This window comes from Salvelinus namaycush, chromosome 3 (assembly GCF_016432855.1).
Source record: "Salvelinus namaycush isolate Seneca chromosome 3, SaNama_1.0, whole genome shotgun sequence".
NCBI lineage: Eukaryota > Metazoa > Chordata > Actinopteri > Salmoniformes > Salmonidae > Salvelinus > Salvelinus namaycush.
The window spans coordinates 81,255,750-81,277,853 of record NC_052309.1 but is presented as its reverse complement, the minus strand read 5'-3'; the positions used below and the strand labels follow the sequence as shown (position 1 = coordinate 81,277,853).

At 45.2% G+C, this 22,104-nt stretch overlaps 1 protein-coding gene across 1 annotated transcript in view; it reads left to right on the top strand.

Annotated features, from left to right (window-relative positions):
• Window positions 1-22,104, top strand: part of LOC120040618 (potassium voltage-gated channel subfamily H member 6-like) — a 52,641-nt gene that overhangs the window by 12,170 nt on the left and 18,367 nt on the right. Inside the window, exons 6-7 of the mRNA XM_038985703.1 lie at window positions 572-771; window positions 21,600-22,025. Coding sequence (XP_038841631.1) covers window positions 572-771; window positions 21,600-22,025 — 626 coding nt within the window. The remainder of the gene's footprint in view (window positions 1-571; window positions 772-21,599; window positions 22,026-22,104) is intronic.

The window sequence follows — 22,104 nt, the reverse complement described above, 5'->3', positions numbered from 1 at the left end:
GTGTGTGTGTGTGTGTGTGTGTGTGTGTGTGTGTGTGTGTGTGTGTGTGTGTGTGTGTGTGTGTGTGTGTGTGTGTGTGTGTGTGTGTGTGTGTGTGTGTGTGTGTGTGTGTGTGTGTGTGTGTGTGTGCGCCTTTACTCATCACACACCTAATACTATGGGCTATGGATGGAGTGTAGGGCTGTGGACTTCCCATCTACCCCAGGGAAATAATGTAGAGGAATACATACATCCCCGCAATGCATTAACACACTCCCTCTCATTTCATTACTCTATCAATTCAATTTAATTGGCTTTATTGGCATGAGAAACATATGTTTACATTGCCAAAACAAGTGAAATAGATAATACACTTTCTCTGTATCTTTCTCACTCAGATGCTTTGCTCAGTATAAACCAAGATGTTTCTCACCTAGAGGAATGGAAATTGCATAATAACACATTATATTTTTAGTTCTGAATGTGTTACTTGCAGTTTAAATAAAGGATTTGAATGATAATATAATATGTAAATTAGTCGATGAAAGTAGATAGAGACACAGTAATGAGAGATGAGTGTTGTTGTGTGCAGACCTGAAGGCCGGTACTCTGAGCTCCACCTCAGACTCGGACCTGATGCGACGCAGGACCAGCACTCGTAACCCCCTCACACTCAGTTTCGCCTCCGACCTCTTGCGACCACCCTCGCCCACTGAGATCGAGATCATCGCTCCGAGCAAAGTAAAGGACCGTCACCGAGACGTCACAGAGAAGGTCACACATGTCACACAGGTGAGACACAAGGTCCTCACTAGCACTCATATCACACAACCACAACCATGTGATTGCCTGACTCAACCTGTATTCTGCTTATATATTCAGGGATTTTTAAAGTGAGCTTTTTCAGAACGGCATGTGCGATATTGTGTACACAGGATGTTGTGTAAAAGGAACGTTGGGTTATTGAGAAGTGGTGGATTACATCTCTTCGGTCTGACTTCCTGTGTTGCAAGCTTTCTGCTGAAGAAACAGCTGCATGTCACTCAAGAGTTTCCACATGCATCCACACACACACATACACACACAAACACACAAACAGGAAGGATATATATAATATTAACGTTTTTTTCAGTCACTTTGGTGCTATTTTCAAAAGTATGTGGTGAATTTTCTTAATACAAAACTCCAAACTGGTAACACTTGTAACACGGCAAGTCTCATAAAACATTTTATTGCGCATTTATTTAGTTTGAATGCATCTTTCACCACCCAACCATTCATCCAAAATATAAATGTACTGTGAAATAACATGTGAACATTTATTTAATCATCAAAACACAACATATTAATATCTTCTCAATGTAGTTATTTTAACAGCTAGTTAATCCAATAGATACGTGTTTCAAAATGCCCTTTGAATATAATATGCCACAGTACTGTTTTCACATTAGACAATACACTTGCACTATCTATTGAAATTGACTGAACATCAAACCTTACACAATTGATGAAAAAAATGTCTGTATTGTTCAGATATAATTCCAACATAGGTGTACTGTAATCAAATGAAAGAAACATAACATTTAGCAAGCATTAGTTTGCATCAAGTCTGTCTTGAGCATTTGGCCATTGGTTCTCATCGACATCGCAGTAAATGTCCTCATTGTTCATGCACCTGGGGATAAACCTTTTGGCATGGAGAATCCAAGCCTGACAAAGCCTGGATTGATGTCATTACATGACTCATTCATGGCCTGAAGGAGGGTGGTACGCTCATGGGGATGACAATCATATATCTTCCACCTGTACTGTAATATGTATTGTATTTTACAGTATTGTATTGTACTTATGAATTGTAGTGGTCCTGTATGTGGCTCAGTTCATAAGAGCATGGCACTAGCAAGACCAGAGTTGTGGGTTCGATTTCCACTGGGGTCACTTACGGAAATATAAAGATTCACTGTTGCCACTTAGGATAAAAGTATCTGCTACGTAAATGGCATATATTGCAGTATTACACTACTGTACTGGCCAGATCACCATGTGCAGTGCCAAGTGTCGGCTGGAGTGGTGTAAAGCTTGCCGCCATTGGACTCTGGAGCAGTGGAAACGCATTCTCTGGAGTGATGCATCACACTTCACTATCAGTCAGACGGACAAATCTGGATTTGGTGGATGCCAGGAGAACGCTACCTGCACCAATGCAACCCCATCAAATACCTTTGGGATGAATTGGAACGGTGACTGCGAGCCAGGCCTAATAGCCCAACATCAGTGCCCGACCTCCCTATTGCTCTTGTGGCTGAATGAAAGTAAGTCCCCGCAGCAATGTTCAAACATCTAGTGGAAAGCCTTCCCAGAATAGTGGAGGCAGTTTAGGCAGCAAAGGGGGGACCAACTCCATATTAATGCCCATGATTTTGGAATGAGATGTTCGACGAGCAGGTGTCCACATACTTTTGTCATGCAGTGTGTAAGAGGATATTATCTCCTGTATGAACATTTTGTTGGCTACATGTATGGAGATGTTATTTAGCATCACTACTGTACTATATGCTCTTGTCTCTCTGCATGTATATGAAAGAGGGAGAATGGGGAAAAGACAGTTTGTATGTGTGAAAGAAAGATCCCACCTTCCATAGTGTGACATCTGTGCCGGGCAGAAGAACTTCTCACACCCACATGTCATCACACTAAGTTTGAGTACATTGTCATAACCTGTAATGCCATGGAAACACTAACGCAGTGAGATGGCCCCACAACACCACTGCGTAGCACACTGACCCACATGTCTGTGGTGGGACAGTCAGAGTGGCCACCAGCCAGATGAACCCACACGCTAACCCTGGCTGCCCTGACTTCACTTGTCCACTACAAGTGGAGCAATGTGACTCAATATTAGGGATTTTTGTGGTATTACTAGATGTGTGTGTGTCAAGTGAACATACATGTCTTATGACAGTACATTTGAGTGTTATAACGGGGGTTTATGTCATCAGAATTTAGTTGATTGATTGTGAATGGGCAGTTTGACTTGCTGCTAATGTTAGCATTGCTCTGAGTGAGAGGTGAGCTCTTTAGGTTGCCGTGTCAATGCCCCCTGTCTTGCTCGCTGGGTGCACATGGGAGGCAATTTGGCGTGCCTCTATTTCCTACCAATGGAAAAATCGATCGGGCCAATAGATGCCCCCCTCTCCACTTCCTCCAAACCTGCTCCTGGTAGAGTCCTCAGCTGCTGATCACTATAAATACCACACACATGTACTCTCCCATGATGTGAGCTGTGGTGTTTGTTTTTTAATCACCCTCACCAACAAGTTCACACATCTAGAAGATAATTAGCCTGGAGAAATCATCATGTTTGGCATGACATGGAGTGGCAAGGAGTGAAATGTTAGCACAAACAGACTGGATTTCTCCAGGCTAATTATGTTGCCTTCCCAGGGTTGGGGTCAAATCCATTTCAATTCCAGTCAATTCAGAAAGTAAACCACGTTTCAATTCCAAATTGTCCTCATTGAAAAGCATTGAAGAGAATTGAAATTTCAGTGAATTCCTGAATTGACTGGAATTGGAAATGGAATTTACCCCAACCTTGTACCTTTCCAACTGATATTTGACGATTTCAACAATTTCTTTCTAAAAAGTAAGTGTTTTAGAGATAATGTACACGAAACAAAAATATAAACGCAACATGTAAAGTGTCGGTCCCATATTTCATGAGCTGAAATAATAGTAATAATAATAAAAGATCCCAGAAATGTTCCATACCCACAAAAAGCTTATTTCTCTAAAATGTTGTGCACAAATTTGTTTACATCCCTGATAGTGTGCATTTCTCCTGTTCAAATATGACCCATCTACCTGACAGGTGTGGCATATCAAGAAGCTTGTGCTGGGGACAATAAAAGGCCACTCTAAAATGTGCAGTTTTGTCACACAACACAATGCCACAGATGTCAAAAATGTTGAGGGAGCGTGCAATTGGCATGCTGACTGCAGGAATGTCAACCAAAGCTGTTGCCAGAGAATTGAATGTTAATTTCCCCACTATAAGCCGCCTCCAACGTCGTTTTAGAGAATTTGGCAATACATCCAATCGGCCTCACAAGCGCAGACCAGACCATGTGTACGGTGTTGTGTGGGTGAGCGGTTTGCTGATGTCAATGTTGTGAACAGAATGCTCCATGGTGGCAGTCGGGTTATGGTATGGGTAGTCATAAGCTATGGATAACAAACACAATTGAATTTTATTGATGGCAATTTGAATTACCAAAAATACCGTGACGATATCCTGAGGCCCATTGTGAGCCCCATTTTTTATTTTTTTAGGTATCTGTAACCAACAGTTGCGTATCTGTATTCCCAGTTATGTGAAATCCATAGATTAGGGCCAAATGATTTAATTTAAATTCACTGATTTCCTCATACTCAGTAAAATCTTTGAAATTGTTGCATGTTGGTTTATATTTTTGTTCAGTATAGAAACAATATATATATATATATATATATATCGTGCTCTGACATGATGAATAAATATATATACAGCACCAGTCAAAAGTTTGGGCACCACTACTCATTCCAGGGTTTTTCTTTAGACATCAAAACTATGAAATAACACATATGGAATCATGTAGTAACCAAAAACAAGTTAAACAAATCAAAATATATATATTTTTTGAGATTCTTCATATAGTCACCCTTTGCCTTGATGACAGCGTTGCACACTCTTATCATTCTCTCAACCAGCTTTACCTGGAATGCTTTTACAACAGTCTTGAAGGAGTTCCCACATGTGCTGAGCACTTGGTGGCTGCTTTTCCTTCACTCTGCGTGCGGTCCAACTTATCCCAAACCATCTCAATTGGGTTGAGGTCGGGTGATTGTGGAGGCCATGTCATCTGATGCAGCACTCCATCACTCTCGTTCTTGATCAAATAGCCCTTACACAGCCTGGAGGTGTGTTGGGTCATTGTCCTGTTGAAAAACAAATAATAGTCCCAGTAAGCACAAACCAGATGGGATGGCATATCGCTGCAGAATGCTGTGGTAGCCATGCTGGTTAAGTGTGCGTTGAATTCTAAATAAATCAAAGACAATGTCACCAGCAAAGCACCCCCACACCATCACACCTCCTCCTCCATGCTTCATGGTGGGAACCACACATACAGCGATCATCCGTTCACCTACTGTGCTTCTCACAAAGACACGGCGGTTGGAACCAAAAATCTCAAATTTGGACTCATCAGACCAAAGGACAGATTTCCACCGGACTAATGTCCATTGCTTGTGTTTCTTGGCCCAAGGAAGTCTCTTCTTCTTATTGGTGTCCTTTATTATTGGTTTCTTTGCAGCAATTCAACCATGAAGGCCTGATTCACACAGTTACCTCTGGACAGTTGATGTTGAGATGTGTCTGTTACTTGAACTCTGTGAAGCATTTATTTGGGCTGCAATTTCTGAGGCTGGTAACTCTAATGAACTTATCCTCTGCAGTAGAGGTAACTCTGGGTCTTCCTTTCCTGTAGCGGTCCTCATGAGAGCCAGGTTCATCATAGCACTTCATGGTTTTTGCGACTGCACTTGAAGAAACGTTGAAATTTTCCTCATTGACTGACCTTCATGTCTTAAAGTAAGGATGGACTGTCATTTCTCTTTGCTTATTTGAGCTGTTCTTACCATAATATGGACTTGGTATTTTACCAAATAAGGCTATCTTCTGTATACCACCCCTACCTTGTGACAACAAAACTGATTGGCTAAAACGCATTAAGAAGGAAAGACATTCCACAAATGTACTTTTAACAAGGCACACCTGTTAATTGAAATGCATTCCTCATGAATGAAGCTAGTTGAGAGAATGCCAAGAGTGTGCAAAGCTGTCATCCAGGCAAAGGGTGGCTCCTTTGAAGAATCTCAAATATAAAATATATTTTGATTTGTTTAACACTTTTTTGGATACTACATGATTCGATATGTGTTATTTAATAGTTTTGATGTCTTCACTACTATTCTACAATGTAGAAAATAGTAAAAATATAGAAAAACCCTTGAATGAGTAGGTGTGTCCAAACTGACTGGTACTGTACAGTCGTGGTCAAAAGTTTTGAGAATGACACAAATATTAATTTTCACAAAGTGTGCTGTCTCAGTTTGTATGAATGAACTGAATCCCCCAAAAACATTTCCACTGCATTTCAACCCTGCCACAAAAGGACCAGCTGACATCATGTCAGTGATTCTCTCGTTAACACAGGTGTGAGTGTTGATGAGGACAAGGCTGGAGATCACTCTGTCATGCTGATTGAGTTCGAATAACAGACTGGAAGCTTCAAAAGGAGGGTGGTGCTTGGAATCATTGTTCTTCCTCTGTCAACCATGGTTACCTGCAAGGAAACACGTGCCGTCATCATTGCTTTGCAGAAAAAGGGCTTCACGGGCAAGGATAATGCTGCCAGTAAGATTGCACCTAAATCAACCATTTATCGGATCATCAAGAACTTCAAGGAGAGCGGTTCAATTGTTGTGAAGAAGGCTTCAGGGCGCCCAAGAAAGTCCAGCAAGCGCCAGGACCATATCCTTAAGTTGATTCAGCTGCGGGATCGGGGCACCACCAGTACAGAGTTTGCTCAGGAATGGCAGCAGGCAGGTGTGAGTGCATCTGCACACACAGTGAGGCGAAGACTTTTGGAGGATGGCCTGGTGTCAAGAAGGGCAGCAAAGAAGCCACTTCTTTCCAGGAAAAACATCAGGGACAGATTGATATTCTGCAAAAGGTACAGGGATTGGACTGCTGAGGACTGGGGTAAAGTCATTTTCTCTGATGAATCCCCTTTCCGATTGTTTGGGGCATCCGGAAGTGAGCGCTACCATCAGTCCTGTGGCATGCCAACAGTAAAGCATCCTGAGACCATTCATGTGTGGGGTTGCTTCTCAGCCAAGGGAGTGGGCTCACTCACAATTTTGCCAACGAACACAGCCATGAATAAAGAATGGTACCAACACATCCTCCGAGAGCAACTTCTCCCAACCATCCAGGAACAGTTTGGTGACGAACAATGCCTTTTCCAGCATGATGGAGCACCTTGCCATAAGGCAAAAGTGATAACTAAGTGGCTCGGGGAACAAAACATCGATATTTTGGGTCCATGCCCAGGAAACTCCCCAGACCTTAATCCCATTGAGAACTTGTGGTCAATCCTCAAGAGGTGGGTGGACAAACAAAACCCCACAAATTCTGACAAACTCCAAGCATTGATTATGCAAGAATGTGCTGCCATCAGTCAGGATGTGGCCCAGAAGTTAATTGACAGCATGCCAGGGCGGATTGCAGAGGTCTTGAAAAAGAAGGGTCAACACTGCAAATATTGACTCTTTACATCAACTTCATGTAATTGTCAATAAAAGCCTTTGACACTTGTGAAATGCTTGTAATTATAGTTCAGTATTCCATAGTTACATCTGACAAAAATATCTAAAGACACTGAAGCAGCAAACTTTGTGGAAATTAATATTTGTTTCATTCTCAAAACTTATGGGCATCTCGCCGACCGAGATGGCCGCCTCGCTTCGTGTTCCTTGGAAAATATGCAGTATTTTGTTTTTTTATGTGTTATTCCTTACATTGGTACCCCAGGTAATCTTAGGTTTCATTACATACAGTCAGGAGGAACTACTGAATATAAGAGCAACGTCAACTCACCACCGTTACAACCAGGAATATGACTTTCCCGAAACGGATCCAGTGTTTTGCCTTCCACCCAATACAATGGATCTGATCCCAGCCGGCGACCCTATGCGACGCCGTAAAAGGGGCAAACGTAGCGGTCTCCTGGTCAGGCTTCGGAGACGGGCACATCGCGCTCCACTCCCTAGCATACTACTCGCCAATGTCCAGTCTCTTGACAATAAGGTTGATAAAATCCGAGCAAGGGTAACATTCCAGAGAGACATCAGAGATTGTAACGTTCTCTGCTTCACGGAAACATGGCTAACTCAAGAGACGCTAACGGAGTCGGTGCAGCCAGCTGGTTTCTTCACGCATCGCGCCGACAGAAACATACATCTTTCTGGTAAGAAGAGGGGCGGGGGTGTATGCCTTATGATTAACGAGACGTGGTGTGATCATAACAACATACAGGAACTCAAGTCATTCTGTTCACTTGATCTAGAATTCCTCACAATCAAATGTCGACCGCATTATCTACCAAGGGAATTCTCTTCGATTATAATCACAGCCGTATATATTCCCCCCCAAGCAGACACATCGATGGCCCTGAACGAACTTTATCTGACTCTTTGTAAACTGGAAACCACACACCCTGAGGCTGCATTCATCGTAGCTGGGGATTTTAACAAGGCTAATCTGAAAACAAAACTCCCTAAATTCTATCAGCATATCGATTGTGCTACCAGGGCTGGTAAAACCTTGGATCATTGTTATACTAACTTCCGCGACGCATATAAGGCCCTCCCCCGCCCTCCTTTCGGAAAAGCTGACCACGACTCCATTTTGTTGCTTCCAGCCTACAAACAGAAACTAAAACAACAAGCTCCCTTGCTCAGGTCTGTTCAACGCTGGTCCGACCAATCTGATTCCACGCTTCAAGACTGCTTCGATCACGCGGATTGGAATATGTTCCGCATTGCGTCCAACAACAATATTGACGAATACGCTGATTCGGTGAGCGAGTTCATTAGAAAGTGCATTGACGATGTCGTACCCACAGCAACGATTAAAACATTCCCAAACCAGAAACCGTGGATTGATGGCAGCATTCGCGTGAAACTGAAAGCGCGAACCACTGCTTTTAACCAGGGCAAGGTGACCGGAAACATGACCGAATACAAACAGTGTAGCTATTCTCTCCGCAAGGCAATCAAACAAGCTAAGTCCCAGTATAGAGACAAAATAGAGTCGCAATTCAACAGCTCAGACACAAGAGGTATGTGGCAGGGTCTACAGTCAATCACGGATTACAAAAAGAAAACCAGCCCCGTCGCGGACCAGGATGTCTTGCTCCCAGACAGGCTAAATAACTTTTTTGCTCGCTTTGATGACAATACAGTGCCACTGACACGGCCCGCTACCAAAACCTGCGGGCTCTCCTTCACTGCAGCCGAGGTGAGTAAAACATTTAAACGTGTTAACCCTCGCAAGGCTGCAGGCCCAGACGGCATTCCCAGCCGCGTCCTCAGAGCATGCGCAGACCAGCTGGCTGGTGTGTTTACGGACATATTCAATCAATCCTTATCCCAGTCTGCTGTTCCCACATGCTTCAAGAGGGCCACCATTGTTCCTGTTCCCAAGAAAGCTAAGGTAACTGAGCTAAACGACTATCGCCCCGTAGCACTCACTTCCGTCATCATGAAGTGCTTTGAGAGACTAGTCAAGGACCATATCACCTCCACCCTACCGGACACCCTAGACCCACTCCAATTTGCTTACCGACCCAATAGGTCCACAGACGACGCAATCGCAACCACACTGCACACTGCCCTAACCCATCTGGACAAGAGGAATACCTATGTGAGAATGCTGTTCATCGACTACAGCTCAGCATTTAACACCATAGTACCCTCCAAACTCGTCATCAAGCTCGAGACCCTGGGTCTCGACCCCGCCCTGTGCAACTGGGTCCTGGACTTCCTGACGGGCCGCCCCCAGGTGGTGAGGGTAGGTAACAACATCTCCACCCCGCTGATCCTCAACACTGGGGCCCCACAAGGGTGCGTTCTGAGCCCTCTCCTGTACTCCCTGTTCACCCACGACTGCGTGGCCATGCACGCCTCCAACTCAATCATCAAGTTTGCGGACGACACTACAGTGGTAGGCTTGATTACCAACAACGACGAGACGGCCTACAGGGAGGAGGTGAGGGCCCTCGGAGTGTGGTGTCAGGAAAATAACCTCACACTCAACGTCAACAAAACAAAGGAGATGATTGTGGACTTCAGGAAACAGCAGAGGGAGCACCCCCCTATCCACATTGACGGGACAGTAGTGGAGAAGGTGGAAAGTTTTAAGTTCCTCGGTGTACACATCACGGACAAACTGAATTGGTCCACCCACACAGACAGCGTTGTGAAGAAGGCGCAGCAGCGCCTCTTCAACCTCAGGAGGCTGAAGAAATTCGGCTTGTCACCAAAAGCACTCACAAACTTCTACAGATGCACAATCGAGAGCATCCTGTCGGGCTGTATCACCGCCTGGTACGGCAACTGCTCCGCCCACAACCGTAAGGCTCTCCAGAGGGTAGTGAGGTCTGCACAACGCATCACCGGGGGCAAACTACCTGCCCTCCAGGACACCTACACCACCCGATGTCACAGGAAGGCCATAAAGATCATCAAGGACAACAACCACCCGAGCCACTGCCTGTTCACCCCGCTATCATCCAGAAGGCTGCATGATGGGACTCAAATGATGATTTGAAAAAAGTCACATGAAAGGCATGAGCTCTGATTTGTTTCTTGTGCAGGCTACACACTTGTCACAATTTGACAAGCACTTGATAATATTCTAACCAGGCCTCGGATTTCCCGGCGGCATCCCCCTTGTATGGCAGTAATGCCCCCTAAAAAATCCATGCCTTTTGAAGGCCAAAGTGGCCGTTGTGCCCTTAGGCTGAATATAATAATTATAATTCCTGGCTGCCGTGCTCCGAAACACCTCTCACTCACATGGCTCTCTCGAATATTTCAATGATTATTTGCCAATGCTTGTCATGTGATTGGGTCCTTCTCACAGGCATTTAATCTAAGAAGGAGGCTACAAGTGAAGACACATTGGGGACGCAACTGTGCGAATTCCGAAGCGCATATTGAAGATGTTAGAACAGTCCATGTTTTCGTCAGCCAAGAAGATGAGTAGGCCTAACAAACAGCAAAATCACTAGCCTATGTTAATCTACTATCCCCCATAGTACAAAAGTTGACCTATTCTATTGGTCAACTTGTCCTTCTGTGCAATAAATAAATAATACAAACATACTCTGGGAAAGTTGTGAGATGCGATAGATCCCAAACTAATACAACTCGCATTGGAAAGCAATGAGGCTGACGCAACAGATCATAACATTTACCTTAAAATGTTGATAAACTATTATGTTATTTCTTCACATTATAAGCGCAGAAATGAGCACACGGCAGTAGGCTATAAGTGTAAATGTTCCAAAATGCAATCAATTAGCGGGAAAACAGTGTTATCGAAAATAACGGAAATGCGATTATGCATGTTAAGATTATCTTCCCCAAACTTGAAACTCATGCTCCGCCTATGTATGTCAGTTAGGCTCTAATCAAATCAAATCAAATTTTATTTGTCACATGCGCCGAATACAACAGTTGTAGTAGACCTTACAGGGAAATGCTTACTTAAAACAATGCTGTTTTAAAGAAGATTTTTGGGGGGAAATATAACAAATAATTAAGGAGCAACAATAAAATAACAGTAGCAAGGCTATATACAGGGGGTTCTGGTACAGAGTCAATGTGCGGGGGCAACGGTTAGTCGAGGTAATTGAGGTAATATGTACATGTAGGTAGAGATAAAGTAACTAAGCATGGATAATAAACAGAGTAGCAGCAGTGTAAAAATGGGGGGTGGGGTGGGGACAATGCAAATAGTCTGGGTAGCCATTTGATTAACTGTTCAGGAGTCTTATGGCTTGGGGGTAGAAGCTGTTAAGAAGCCTTTTGGACCTATACTTGGAGCTCCGGTACCGCTTGTTGTGTGGTAGCAGAGAGAACAGTCTATGACTAGGGTGGCTGCAGTCCTTTACAATTTTTTTGGCCTTCCTCTGAGAACGGCTGGTATAGAGGTAATGGATGGCAGGAAGCTTGGCCCCTGTGATGTACTGGGCTGTACGCACTACCCTCTGTAGTGCCTTGCGTTCGGAGGCTGAGCAGTTACCATACCAGTGCTCGGTCCTCCGTTTTTTTGTAGTCCACAATCATCTCCTTTGTCTTGATCACATTGAGGGAGAGGTTGTTATCCTGGCACCACACTGCCAGGACTCAGACCTCCTCCCTATAGGCTGTCTCATCGTTGTCGGTGACCAGGCCTACCATTGTGTCGTCAGCAAACTTAATGATGGTGTAGGAGTCGTGCTTGGCCATGCAGTCATGGGTGAACAGGGAGTACAGGAGGGGGACTGAGCATGCACCCCTGAGGGTGATGTGTTGTTACCTACCTTTACCACCTGGGGGCTACCCGTCAGGAAGTCCAGGATCCAGTTGCAGATGTAGGTGTTTAGTCCCAGGGTCCTTAGCTTAGTGATGAGCTTTGAGGGCACTATGGTGTTGAACGCTGAGCTGTAGTCAATGAATAGCATTCTCACGTAGGTGTTCCTTTTGTCCAGGTGGTGCTGGAAAGGGCAGTGTGGAGTACAGTAGAGATTGCATCATCTGTGGATCTGTTGGGGCGGTATGCAAATTGGAGTGTGTCTAGGGTTTCTGGGATAACGGTGTCGATGTGAGCCATGACCAGCCTTTCAAAGCACTTCATGGCTACGGCGTGAGTGCTACGGATCGGTAGTCATTTAGGCAGGTTACCTTGGTGTTCTTGGGTACAGGATCTATGGTGGTCTGCTTGAAACATGTTGGTATTACAGACTCGGTCAGGGACAGGTTGAAAATGTCAGTGAAGACACGTGCCAGTTGGTCAGCGCATGCTCGGAGTACACGTCCTGGTAATCCATCTGGCCCTGTGGCCTTGTGAATGTTGACATGTTTAAAGGTCTTACTCACATCGGCTACGTAGAGCGTGATCACACAGTCGTCCAGAACAGCTGATGCTTTCATGCATACTTCAGTGTTGCTTGCCTCGATGCGAGCATGGAAGTTATTTAGCTTGTCTGGTAGGCTTGTGTCACTGGGCTCGCGGCTGTGCTTCCCTTTGTAGTCTGTAATAGTTTGCAAGCCCTGCCACATCCAACGAGCATAGGAGCCGGTATAGTATGATTCAATCTTAGTCCTGTATTGACGCTTTGCCTGTTTGATGGTTCATCGGAGGGCATAGAGGAATTTCTTATTAGCATCTGCGTCCTCTGACCACTTCCGTATTGAGTGAGTCACTGGTACTTCCTGCTTTATTTTTGCTTGTAAGCAGGAATCAGGAGGATAGAGTTATGGTCAGATTTGCCAAATGGAGGGCGAGGGAGAGCTTTGTATTCATCTCTGTGTGTGGAGTAAAGGTGGTCGAGAGTTTTTTTTCCCTCTGGTTGCACATTTAACATGCTGGTAGAAATTAGGTAAAATGGATTTAAGTTTCCCTACGTTAAAGTCCCCGGCCACTGGGAGCACCGCTTCTGGATGAGCATTTTCCTGTTTGCTTATGGCCCTATACAGCTCGTTGAGTGCCGTCTTAGTGCCAGCATCAGTTTATGGTGGTATATAGACAGCTATGAAAAATATAGATGAAAACTCTCTTCGTACAATGGTATGGTCTACAGCTTATCATGAGATACTCTACCTCAGCCGAGCAAAACCTTGAGACTTCCTTAATATTCGATTTTGTGCACCAGCTGTTATTTACAAATAGACTGTGACCGCCACTTCTCTTACCAGAGGCAGGTGTTCTATCTTGCTGATGGACCAAAAACCCACCCAGCTCTATGTTATCCATGTCGTCGTTCAGCCACGACTCGGTGAAACATAAGATATTACAGTTTTTTATGTCCCGTTGGTAGGATATCCTTGATTGGAGGTCATCCATTTTGTTATCCAATGATTTCACGTTTTAACCCAGAAGCCAGCCACACCAATGTGTCAGAGGACACCTGGCGACCGTGGATGCGCCTGGCCCGCCACAGGAGTTGCTAGAGCACGATGGGACAAGGAAATCTCGGCCTGCCAAACCCTCTCCTAACCCGGACAACGCTGGGCTAATTGTGCGCCGCCTCATGGGTCTTTCAGTCACGGCCAGCTGTGATACAGCCTGGGATCAAACCTGGGTCTGTAGTGATGCCTCAAGCACTGTAATGCAGTGCCTTAGACCGCTGCGCCACTCGGGAGGACACCACAAATTGATTTTAACAAGCAATTGGTCCCCCAAAAAATGCGGCCCACTGTAGAATTTCAAAATCCGGATTTGGCCCTCGAGCCAAAAAGTTTGCCAACACCTGCTCTACATGGTTATAAAGTGGATTAATGTGCTTAATTTTAAGAAGTTATTTGGCCACTTTAGTTGTGATACAAACCTTAACAAAACACATAGGCCTTTGGGCTAGGCTACATGAGGTGTGCGACTATGATTTGAAAAAATCGCAAAAAAAGGCATGAACTGTTTCTTGCCTTACAAGCTGGGCATCATTCACAAGTGATAAGATATAATTCAGAAGTGATAGGCTAATATTGTCGCCATCAGACTATTCTTGATTTAATCTTGTCTTTACATGTACTAAATAGCATATGTGTGAAATTTGTTTTGATTTAGAATGGACCATCATCATGCACCTGTCTCGGAACAGGGGCAGGGGGAAAAATACATGTAATCTATGCACTTAAATAGAGAATGGAAAACGCTTTTCCCGTGGTTCCTTTTCATGCCAGCCAGGTCGACTATACTCCTGTTGTAAAGCGAAGCAGTGTGCTTAATATTAGGAAAGTTGATAAATAAATATAGTAGGCCTAGCCTATAGAAAGCTGATGGGAGCCCCCTCTTTTTAATAGAGGCCATCAAAACTCTGTTTTCTCACGCAATTGCATAGCCTATAGAAATGTTGCTCAACATGAGCTCATGGGCTCTCATGAAGTGTTTTATTTTATTTTTTGATAACATTTGCATTGATGTCAGAGTGATTAGAGGGACAATAGAGTGCTCAGTACCAGGCAGTTAACAAGTTTGGTAGGCTGCTAATGACCATCAGCATCAGAGCTTGGAGAAGCCTAGTTACCGTGACTACAGTCACATGGAATTTGACTGCGGTCATATGACTCATGACTGCCGGTGTGACGGTAATACGGTCACCGTAACAGCCCTATGCTCTGGTGATGCTTGAAGGGGAGGCGTTGGGAGGCAGGGGGGTATCGAGCGGCCCTCTGGTGATGCTGGAAGGGGAGGCGTTGGGAGGCAGGGGGGTATCGAGCGGCCCTCTGGTGATGCTGGAAGGGGAGGCGTTGGGAGGCAGGGGGGTATCGAGTGGCCCTCTGGCGATGCTGGAAGGGGAGGTGTTGGGAGGCAGGGGGGTATCGAGCGGCCCTAGGCGATGCTGGAAGGGGAGGCGTTGGGAGGCAGGAGGGTATCGAGCGGCCCTCTGGTGATGCTGGAAGGGGAGGCGTTGGGAGGCACGGGGTATCGAGTGGCCCTCTGGTGATGCTGGAAGGGGAGGCGTTGGGAGGCAGGGGGGTATCGAGCGGCCCTCTGCGCGGCCTGACACTGACGATGACCTTGGCCTCTGGTACTAATGGAAGTAGAGGGCAGCAGAGGTCTCTCTCTCTCATCTGTCTCTTTCTGTCTGTCTGTCTGTCCGTCTGTCCGTCCGCCCGCCCGCCCGCCCTCCACTATCTCCTTTATGTTTGTTGGTGTCTACAAGGTGTCAGTCATTATCTTCCATCTTCTCTCATCTATCTCTCTGGTTCTCCCCTTCCCTTTCTCTTTTTCTCCACCTCCAGTCCATTCTCTCTACATGTTGTTCTTACCGTATCCCTGTATCGTTTGAAGAGCTACAATGTTCTGAACAAGGAAAATCTCCACCATGACATAATGGTCCGTTTTTAGGTCAAACAGATCGTTATCACTGCAAGAGCACATTACGGTGGCTAACTACTAAACAAGTATCCATTGGTCAAAATAAATAGTCTGAAAAAGCAGTCAACATGGCAGTTACCTTATCTATTATGAGTACAGAATGCATGTAGGATTTTGCCTGGGTTATGTCTCGTTACGCAACTGAGCTTCTTGGTAATCCCCTCTTTTATAATTGAATTTCGATTTGCACCTTACAAAAAGAGGGAAATAATCCCTGTCATTGATCTTTGCTGGTATTGATTAGTCTGCGTAAGATTAAGCACATTATGTGATTGACTGTACAATCAGTGGTCCGTAGAAAAGTGACAGATGGTGAATGACAGTCAGTGAGAGAGACAGACCCTACATCTCCCCCTACTGCGCCCCCTGTCTCTGACTAAGTCTGTAGGGTAGAACAATTCTTACTAAAATAACTCCAGACAACAGGAGGTTGGGGGCACCTTCATTGGGGAGGATGGGCTCGTGCTAATGGCTGGAGTGGGATTGATGGAATGGTATCAAATACATCAAACACATGGTTGAATACCATTCCATTCACTCCGTTCCAGCCATTGTTATGAGCCGTCCTCCCCTCAGCAGCCTCCACTGCTCCAGACGTTCCCTACGGATATTGTTTAAGTTTTTCTAAATTAAAACATGCTTCATGATTCTGCGTATACTGTATTTGTTTGTGTTAGCTATAGGTTTGTGTGCATGTGTGTCTCAGTTTGTGTGTGTGTCTCAGTTTGTGTCTGAGTGTACTGTATATATGTGTTTGTATGTGAGTGTGAGTGTGTGTGGGAGTCTGTGTGTGTGTGTGTGTGTGTGTGTGTGTGTGTGTGTGTGTGTGTGTGTGTGTGTGTGTGTGTGTGTGTGTGTGTGTGTGTGTGTGTGTGTTGTGCATACTGTATTAGCAGCAGTGTTGCCGCGGGGCTCCAGCTGTGAGGGCTGGGGTGCAGAGGGAGAAGGAGAGGGAGGGCGGTGTTTACAAACGTTCCCCTCTCTCAGTTTTCTCCCGCCCTCTCTTCCAGCCACACTCCTCAACATGAGCCTGAAACAGAAACTCCAACCTGTGAGTACTCCAACTCTACTCTCTCACTCCCTAAACTCTTCTTTCTTTCTCTTCCTGTCTCACTCCTGTCCTTTTCTGCCTCTCCTCTTACCCTCATGGTCATCTGGTGGTTCGTAGCAGGCTACCTAGCTCCATCCTCCATATTGACAGTGAGGCAGGGACTGTGACGGATGTTGTTAGTGCTGATGTCATCTTGTTGTCGTCATAATTTGTCTTGTGTCACTTGTCGCCTACTTTTTTTTCAGAGGTGATAATTATGTTGATGTTTTGTGGGCTCCAGGGTACTTGTTGGTCTCTGGAATTTGGAATGTTCATTTGATTAGCATGAATCAAATTTCATTTTGTTCTGAAAATGATTATTCTAATTTCAAGAGAACAGTTCACAGTACCTTAGAGGTGTTTGTTTTGGTGTTTGAAACAAAACTAGTGTCACATGTTTTTAATTTCAGACTGCATTGTTACTGAAGTATTAACATAGTTAGGTGTTCTTTATGCAAATAGCTAGTGTTTGTTTTTAATCTTTACAAAGGTATTTGTTATATTCTATGTCAGATGTCATTGTATTTTCCAATAAGGACTGTTAACTGTTATAAGCCCTGAGTGGTTTGGGTAAAACATTGTGGTGCAGACGGCATGGATCTTATTCAGGCTGTCATTATGAAACAGGACTGGAAATTATGTCAATAATCTGAAATTACCCAGATGAGTGAATCTGGGTAACACACACACACACACACACACACACACACACACACACACACACACACACACACACACACACACACACACACACACTGCCCATCTCTCAGCTTGCTCCCACAGGTTCATCATGTTAGATGTTAAATTCAGTCCTCAGGGAGAGAATCCTGATCGTTGGTACGAGAGCGCATCTGTCAGAGAAAGAGCACAGTGACACGTGGAATCACAACCCTCATTTAGCCACAAACATTGATAGCAATAAGGCCTAAGGTCCTGAGCCCTATGTAGCCCCCAGCAGTCAGGTCTCCTTTCATACGGTATGTAGCAAACAGTACTGCAGGTGTAGAGTCTTCATTTGATCACCCTGTTGCAGGAGAACTTTCCTGCAATGCAGAAAATGTAAAACGTGTTGTGTATTTGAGGTTTAAAAAGGCTTCTGAAGTTTATAATTTCCACTTTGAAATGCCATTAATTATAATCCACATAATAATTCACATTTCCTGTTGCTGCAGAGTTATTTTCCTGCTGTATCGAACTGGCTAAAATTAAGATCCTACATCTGTACAGTACTTTAAATGCTCTGCTATGAGAGGTTCTGCAGTGCATTTTGACATCCTCAGTCTTCAGTCAATCGTTTCAGTTTGTTGTTTCAAATTGTTTATTCAGGGTAAGAAATGCATTAACTGATCTATCCATTTAATTAAAGCTCAGTCCTACTATTCCCTGTATTCGATTAGTTTACTGACTACTGGAGCAGCACCCCCTGGACTGGGTGAGAGTTGGGTCATAGAGCGGTAAGTGGGCAGTGTGTAGTCTGGATGGGAATCGATAGGAGGCTAACCATGTGGTGTCATTTTATCACCTCTAGGACTGACTGTATGTGGGGACAGGTTTGTTCTCCTACTTTGAGTCTGAACATCTTTTCCATTTAAGAATCAAAGCTGTGAGGGTTGAGAGAGGTCAGATGTTCTGGAAAGAGATGGAAATTGTCATAGGAAGCTTTCACCTTGTACTCTCAGGTTATTTAGTAGGGCAAAAACCTTGTAGCACTAAACATGCCGCATTTAATGTACCTGTATTTTGTGATCCAGCTAAGTAGGGACATTGGACAGGGTTGGCAGCAAGGGCACCATGGTAACGCTGTGTGTTATTACAGATTATTCTGTCACCATGGCTATGTTCATAGTTATGCAAACTATACATGCAAAGTAGGATGAGCCAGTGGAGGTTCCACCAGACTAGCCTGCAGAACATGTTGACTGTTGAGGTTCCACCAGACTAGCCTGCAGAACATGTTGACTGTTGAGGTTCCACCAGTCTAGCCTGCAGAACATGTTGACTGTTGAGGTTCCACCAGACTAGCCTGCAGAACATGTTGACTGTTGAGGTTCCACCAGACTAGCCTCCAGCACATGTTGACTGTGGAGGTTCCACCAGACTAGCCTCCAGCACATGTTGACTGTGGAGGTTCCACCAGACTAGCCTCCAGCACATGTTGACTGTGGAGGTTCCACCAGACTAGCCTGCAGAACATGTTGACTGTGTAGGTTCCACCAGTCTAGCCTGCAGAACATGTTGACTGTGTAGGTTCCACCAGCCTAGCCTGCAGCACATGTTGACTGCGAATGTTCCACCAGCCTAGCCTGCAGCACATGTTGACTGTGGAGGTTCCACCAGACTAGCCTGCAGCACATGTTGACTGCGGATGTTCCACCAGCCTAGCCTGCAGCACATGTTGACTGTGGAGGTTCCACCAGCCTAGCCTGCAGCACATGTTGACTGTGGAGGTTCCACCAGCCCAGCCTGCAGCACATGTTGACTGTGGTGGTTCCACCAGACTAGTGTGCAGCACATGTTGATCAGGGAGGTTGCACCAGCCTAGCCTGCAGCACATGTTAACTGTCATGACTCTCGAGTGAGACAACAACAGATTTTTATTTATTTTCTATTTAACCTTTATTTAAATAAGCAAGTCAGTTAAGAACAAATTCTTATTTACAATGACAGCCTACCCCGGCCAAACCCAGCCGACGCTGGGCCAATTGTGCGGCGCCCTATGGGACTCCCAATCACATCCGGATGTGATACAGCCTGCAATCGAACCAGGGACTGTAGTGACTTCTCTTTGCACTGAGATGCAGGGCCTTAGACCGCTGCACCATTCGGGAGCCCATATGGGTGATATCAGAGAGCACATTGTGCACCATGGTCTGCCTATGTCCAGAGCTGTAAAAATACTTGAAAGTACTACTTAAGTAGTTTCTTGGGGTATCTGTACTTTACTTTACTATTTATATTTTTGAAAACTTTTACTTTTACTTTTATTTTCCGAAAGAAAATTATATACTTTTTACTCCATACATTTTCCCTGACACCCAAAAGTACTCATTACATTTTGAATGGTTAGCAGGACAGGAAAATGGTCTAATTCACACACTTATCAAGAGAACATCCCTGGTCATCCATACAGCCTCTACGTCAAGCACACAGACAGTTTTGACCAATACTGCCCTCCTACACAAGCACTCACAAAAGGTGTTAGTGAAAATGAACCAAAATCACCCAGCTCTTTGCAACAATCCCTGTCGATTTGCTTGTAAATTAGGGCACTTACCCTGCTCTGCCATTGGCCGAGGGACAGTGAAGGGGGTCACATTGTGTGGCAGGTGAGCTGCAGCAGGGTCTTTTAAAAGGCCAGTGAGCGAGGTGGGGCGGGGGAGAAGCCAGGCAGCCAGAGAGGGTCCACTCCCCAGCAGTGGTCTGTTAGAGCTGGGCACATAGGCACTGGGCCACTGGGTAGCTGATCTGGAGCATTGTGCTGGACATAGCGGGCTAGGATGGAGCAGGGGAGGACCTATATGTTCCGGGGGAGACAGGGTGGGCTGCTGGGGAATTTCAGGGGGATCAGGGTGTCGTGCTCCTCCTCCTCCTGCTGCTGCTGTGGTCGGGACCAGAATAAACTGGAGCTCCTGGATATGGAGGCTCTCATCGTTGTACCGGTTAGTAGGAGCACTAGGGTCAGACTGATTGAAATTATCTATGTGAGTGTGATCTCTTGGGTTATTGTTGTCGATTCAGATACTGTAGTTTCGATGATGGTGTGTGAGGAAAATTTAAAAAATGTGGTAATATTATGGTCTGTGCTGTCACTATGAGAACACAATCACTAAGGTCCTCTCTGTATTTCAATTTGCACCTATGATTTACATACTGGTTATTATAGTTGATTTGGTTCCTATTTGGCTGTACTGACTGTGTTGAACACTCAGAAATCAGACCCCCGTCAACCATGTAGATATTTGTCTTGTGAAAAGCTGTGCGTTGGCTTCTACAGTGTTTGTGTTGAGTCCTTTGAGACAGATATTGTTTATACTCCAGGACATAATTGTCTTCATGACAACATGACTGGCTAGTTGTGAGACTGAGGGATGTTTGTGTGAACATTTACACTCATTGCATTGTATTACACACACACACACACACACACACACACACACACACACACACACACACACACACACACACACACACACACACACACACACACACACACACACACACACACACACACACACACACTACTCCCTCTTTGTCACTCACTCTGGACTACACATTAACTGTGATTGATTTGTGACAGTGCTTGAACAGCTAATGGAGGGTTGTTGTGTTCTTTTGCTGCTGCTGTTCTAGTTGTACTGAGGTGATAGACATGTGGGTTGGAGGCCCGCGGTGTCAGACACAGTAGGTAGTTAGACAGAACACAGTTGCTCCCCTTCCTTCCCCCAAAGGGCACAACAAAGACAATATCAGGTCCTGTTCTGCTCCTCTCTTCTGAACTGTCTTCTGCTCTGGTTCCCTGAACCCACGTCCCTCGGGTTTCTCGGCACAATTCTCTGACATGACTCACTCTCTTTCCCATTTCTTATACAGCTTTCCATTTTGCTAAGGCTGTTTGGCTTATCATCTCATATTATTGGGGTTCTAATCAAGGCCTTTTCAGCAGGGTGGTGAGGGGCCATTGTGACGATATTCCGTTTCAATTCTGTTTCACTTTTACTGCCCATGATTAATCTAGATTCAGCAGGACTCTCTGACCGTCTCTGCCCTCTCCCCTTCTAGGTACTGTCCCTAGGGGCTGATGTCCTGCCAGAGTACAAGCTCCAGGCGCCTCGCATCCACAAGTGGACCATCCTCCACTACAGTCCCTTCAAGGCGGTGTGGGACTGGGTCATCCTCCTGCTGGTCATCTACACGGCCGTCTTCACCCCCTACTCCGCTGCCTTCCTGCTCAACGAGGTGGAGGACGAGCTCCGGCGCTCCTGTGGCTACACCTGCAACCCCCTCAACGTGGTGGATCTGGTGGTGGACGTCATGTTTATCGTGGACATTCTCATCAACTTCCGGACCACATATGTCAATCACAATGACGAGGTGGTCAGCCACCCGGGGCGCATCGCCCAGCACTACTTCAAAGGCTGGTTCCTCATTGATATAGTGGCAGCCATCCCCTTTGACTTGCTCATATTCCGCTCTGGCTCTGATGAGGTGAGATGGATGGAGGAAAAGGTGGATCATTTTAATCTATGTGTAGTATTGGTCCTTTTTTTGCAGTGTTGGTCAGTGT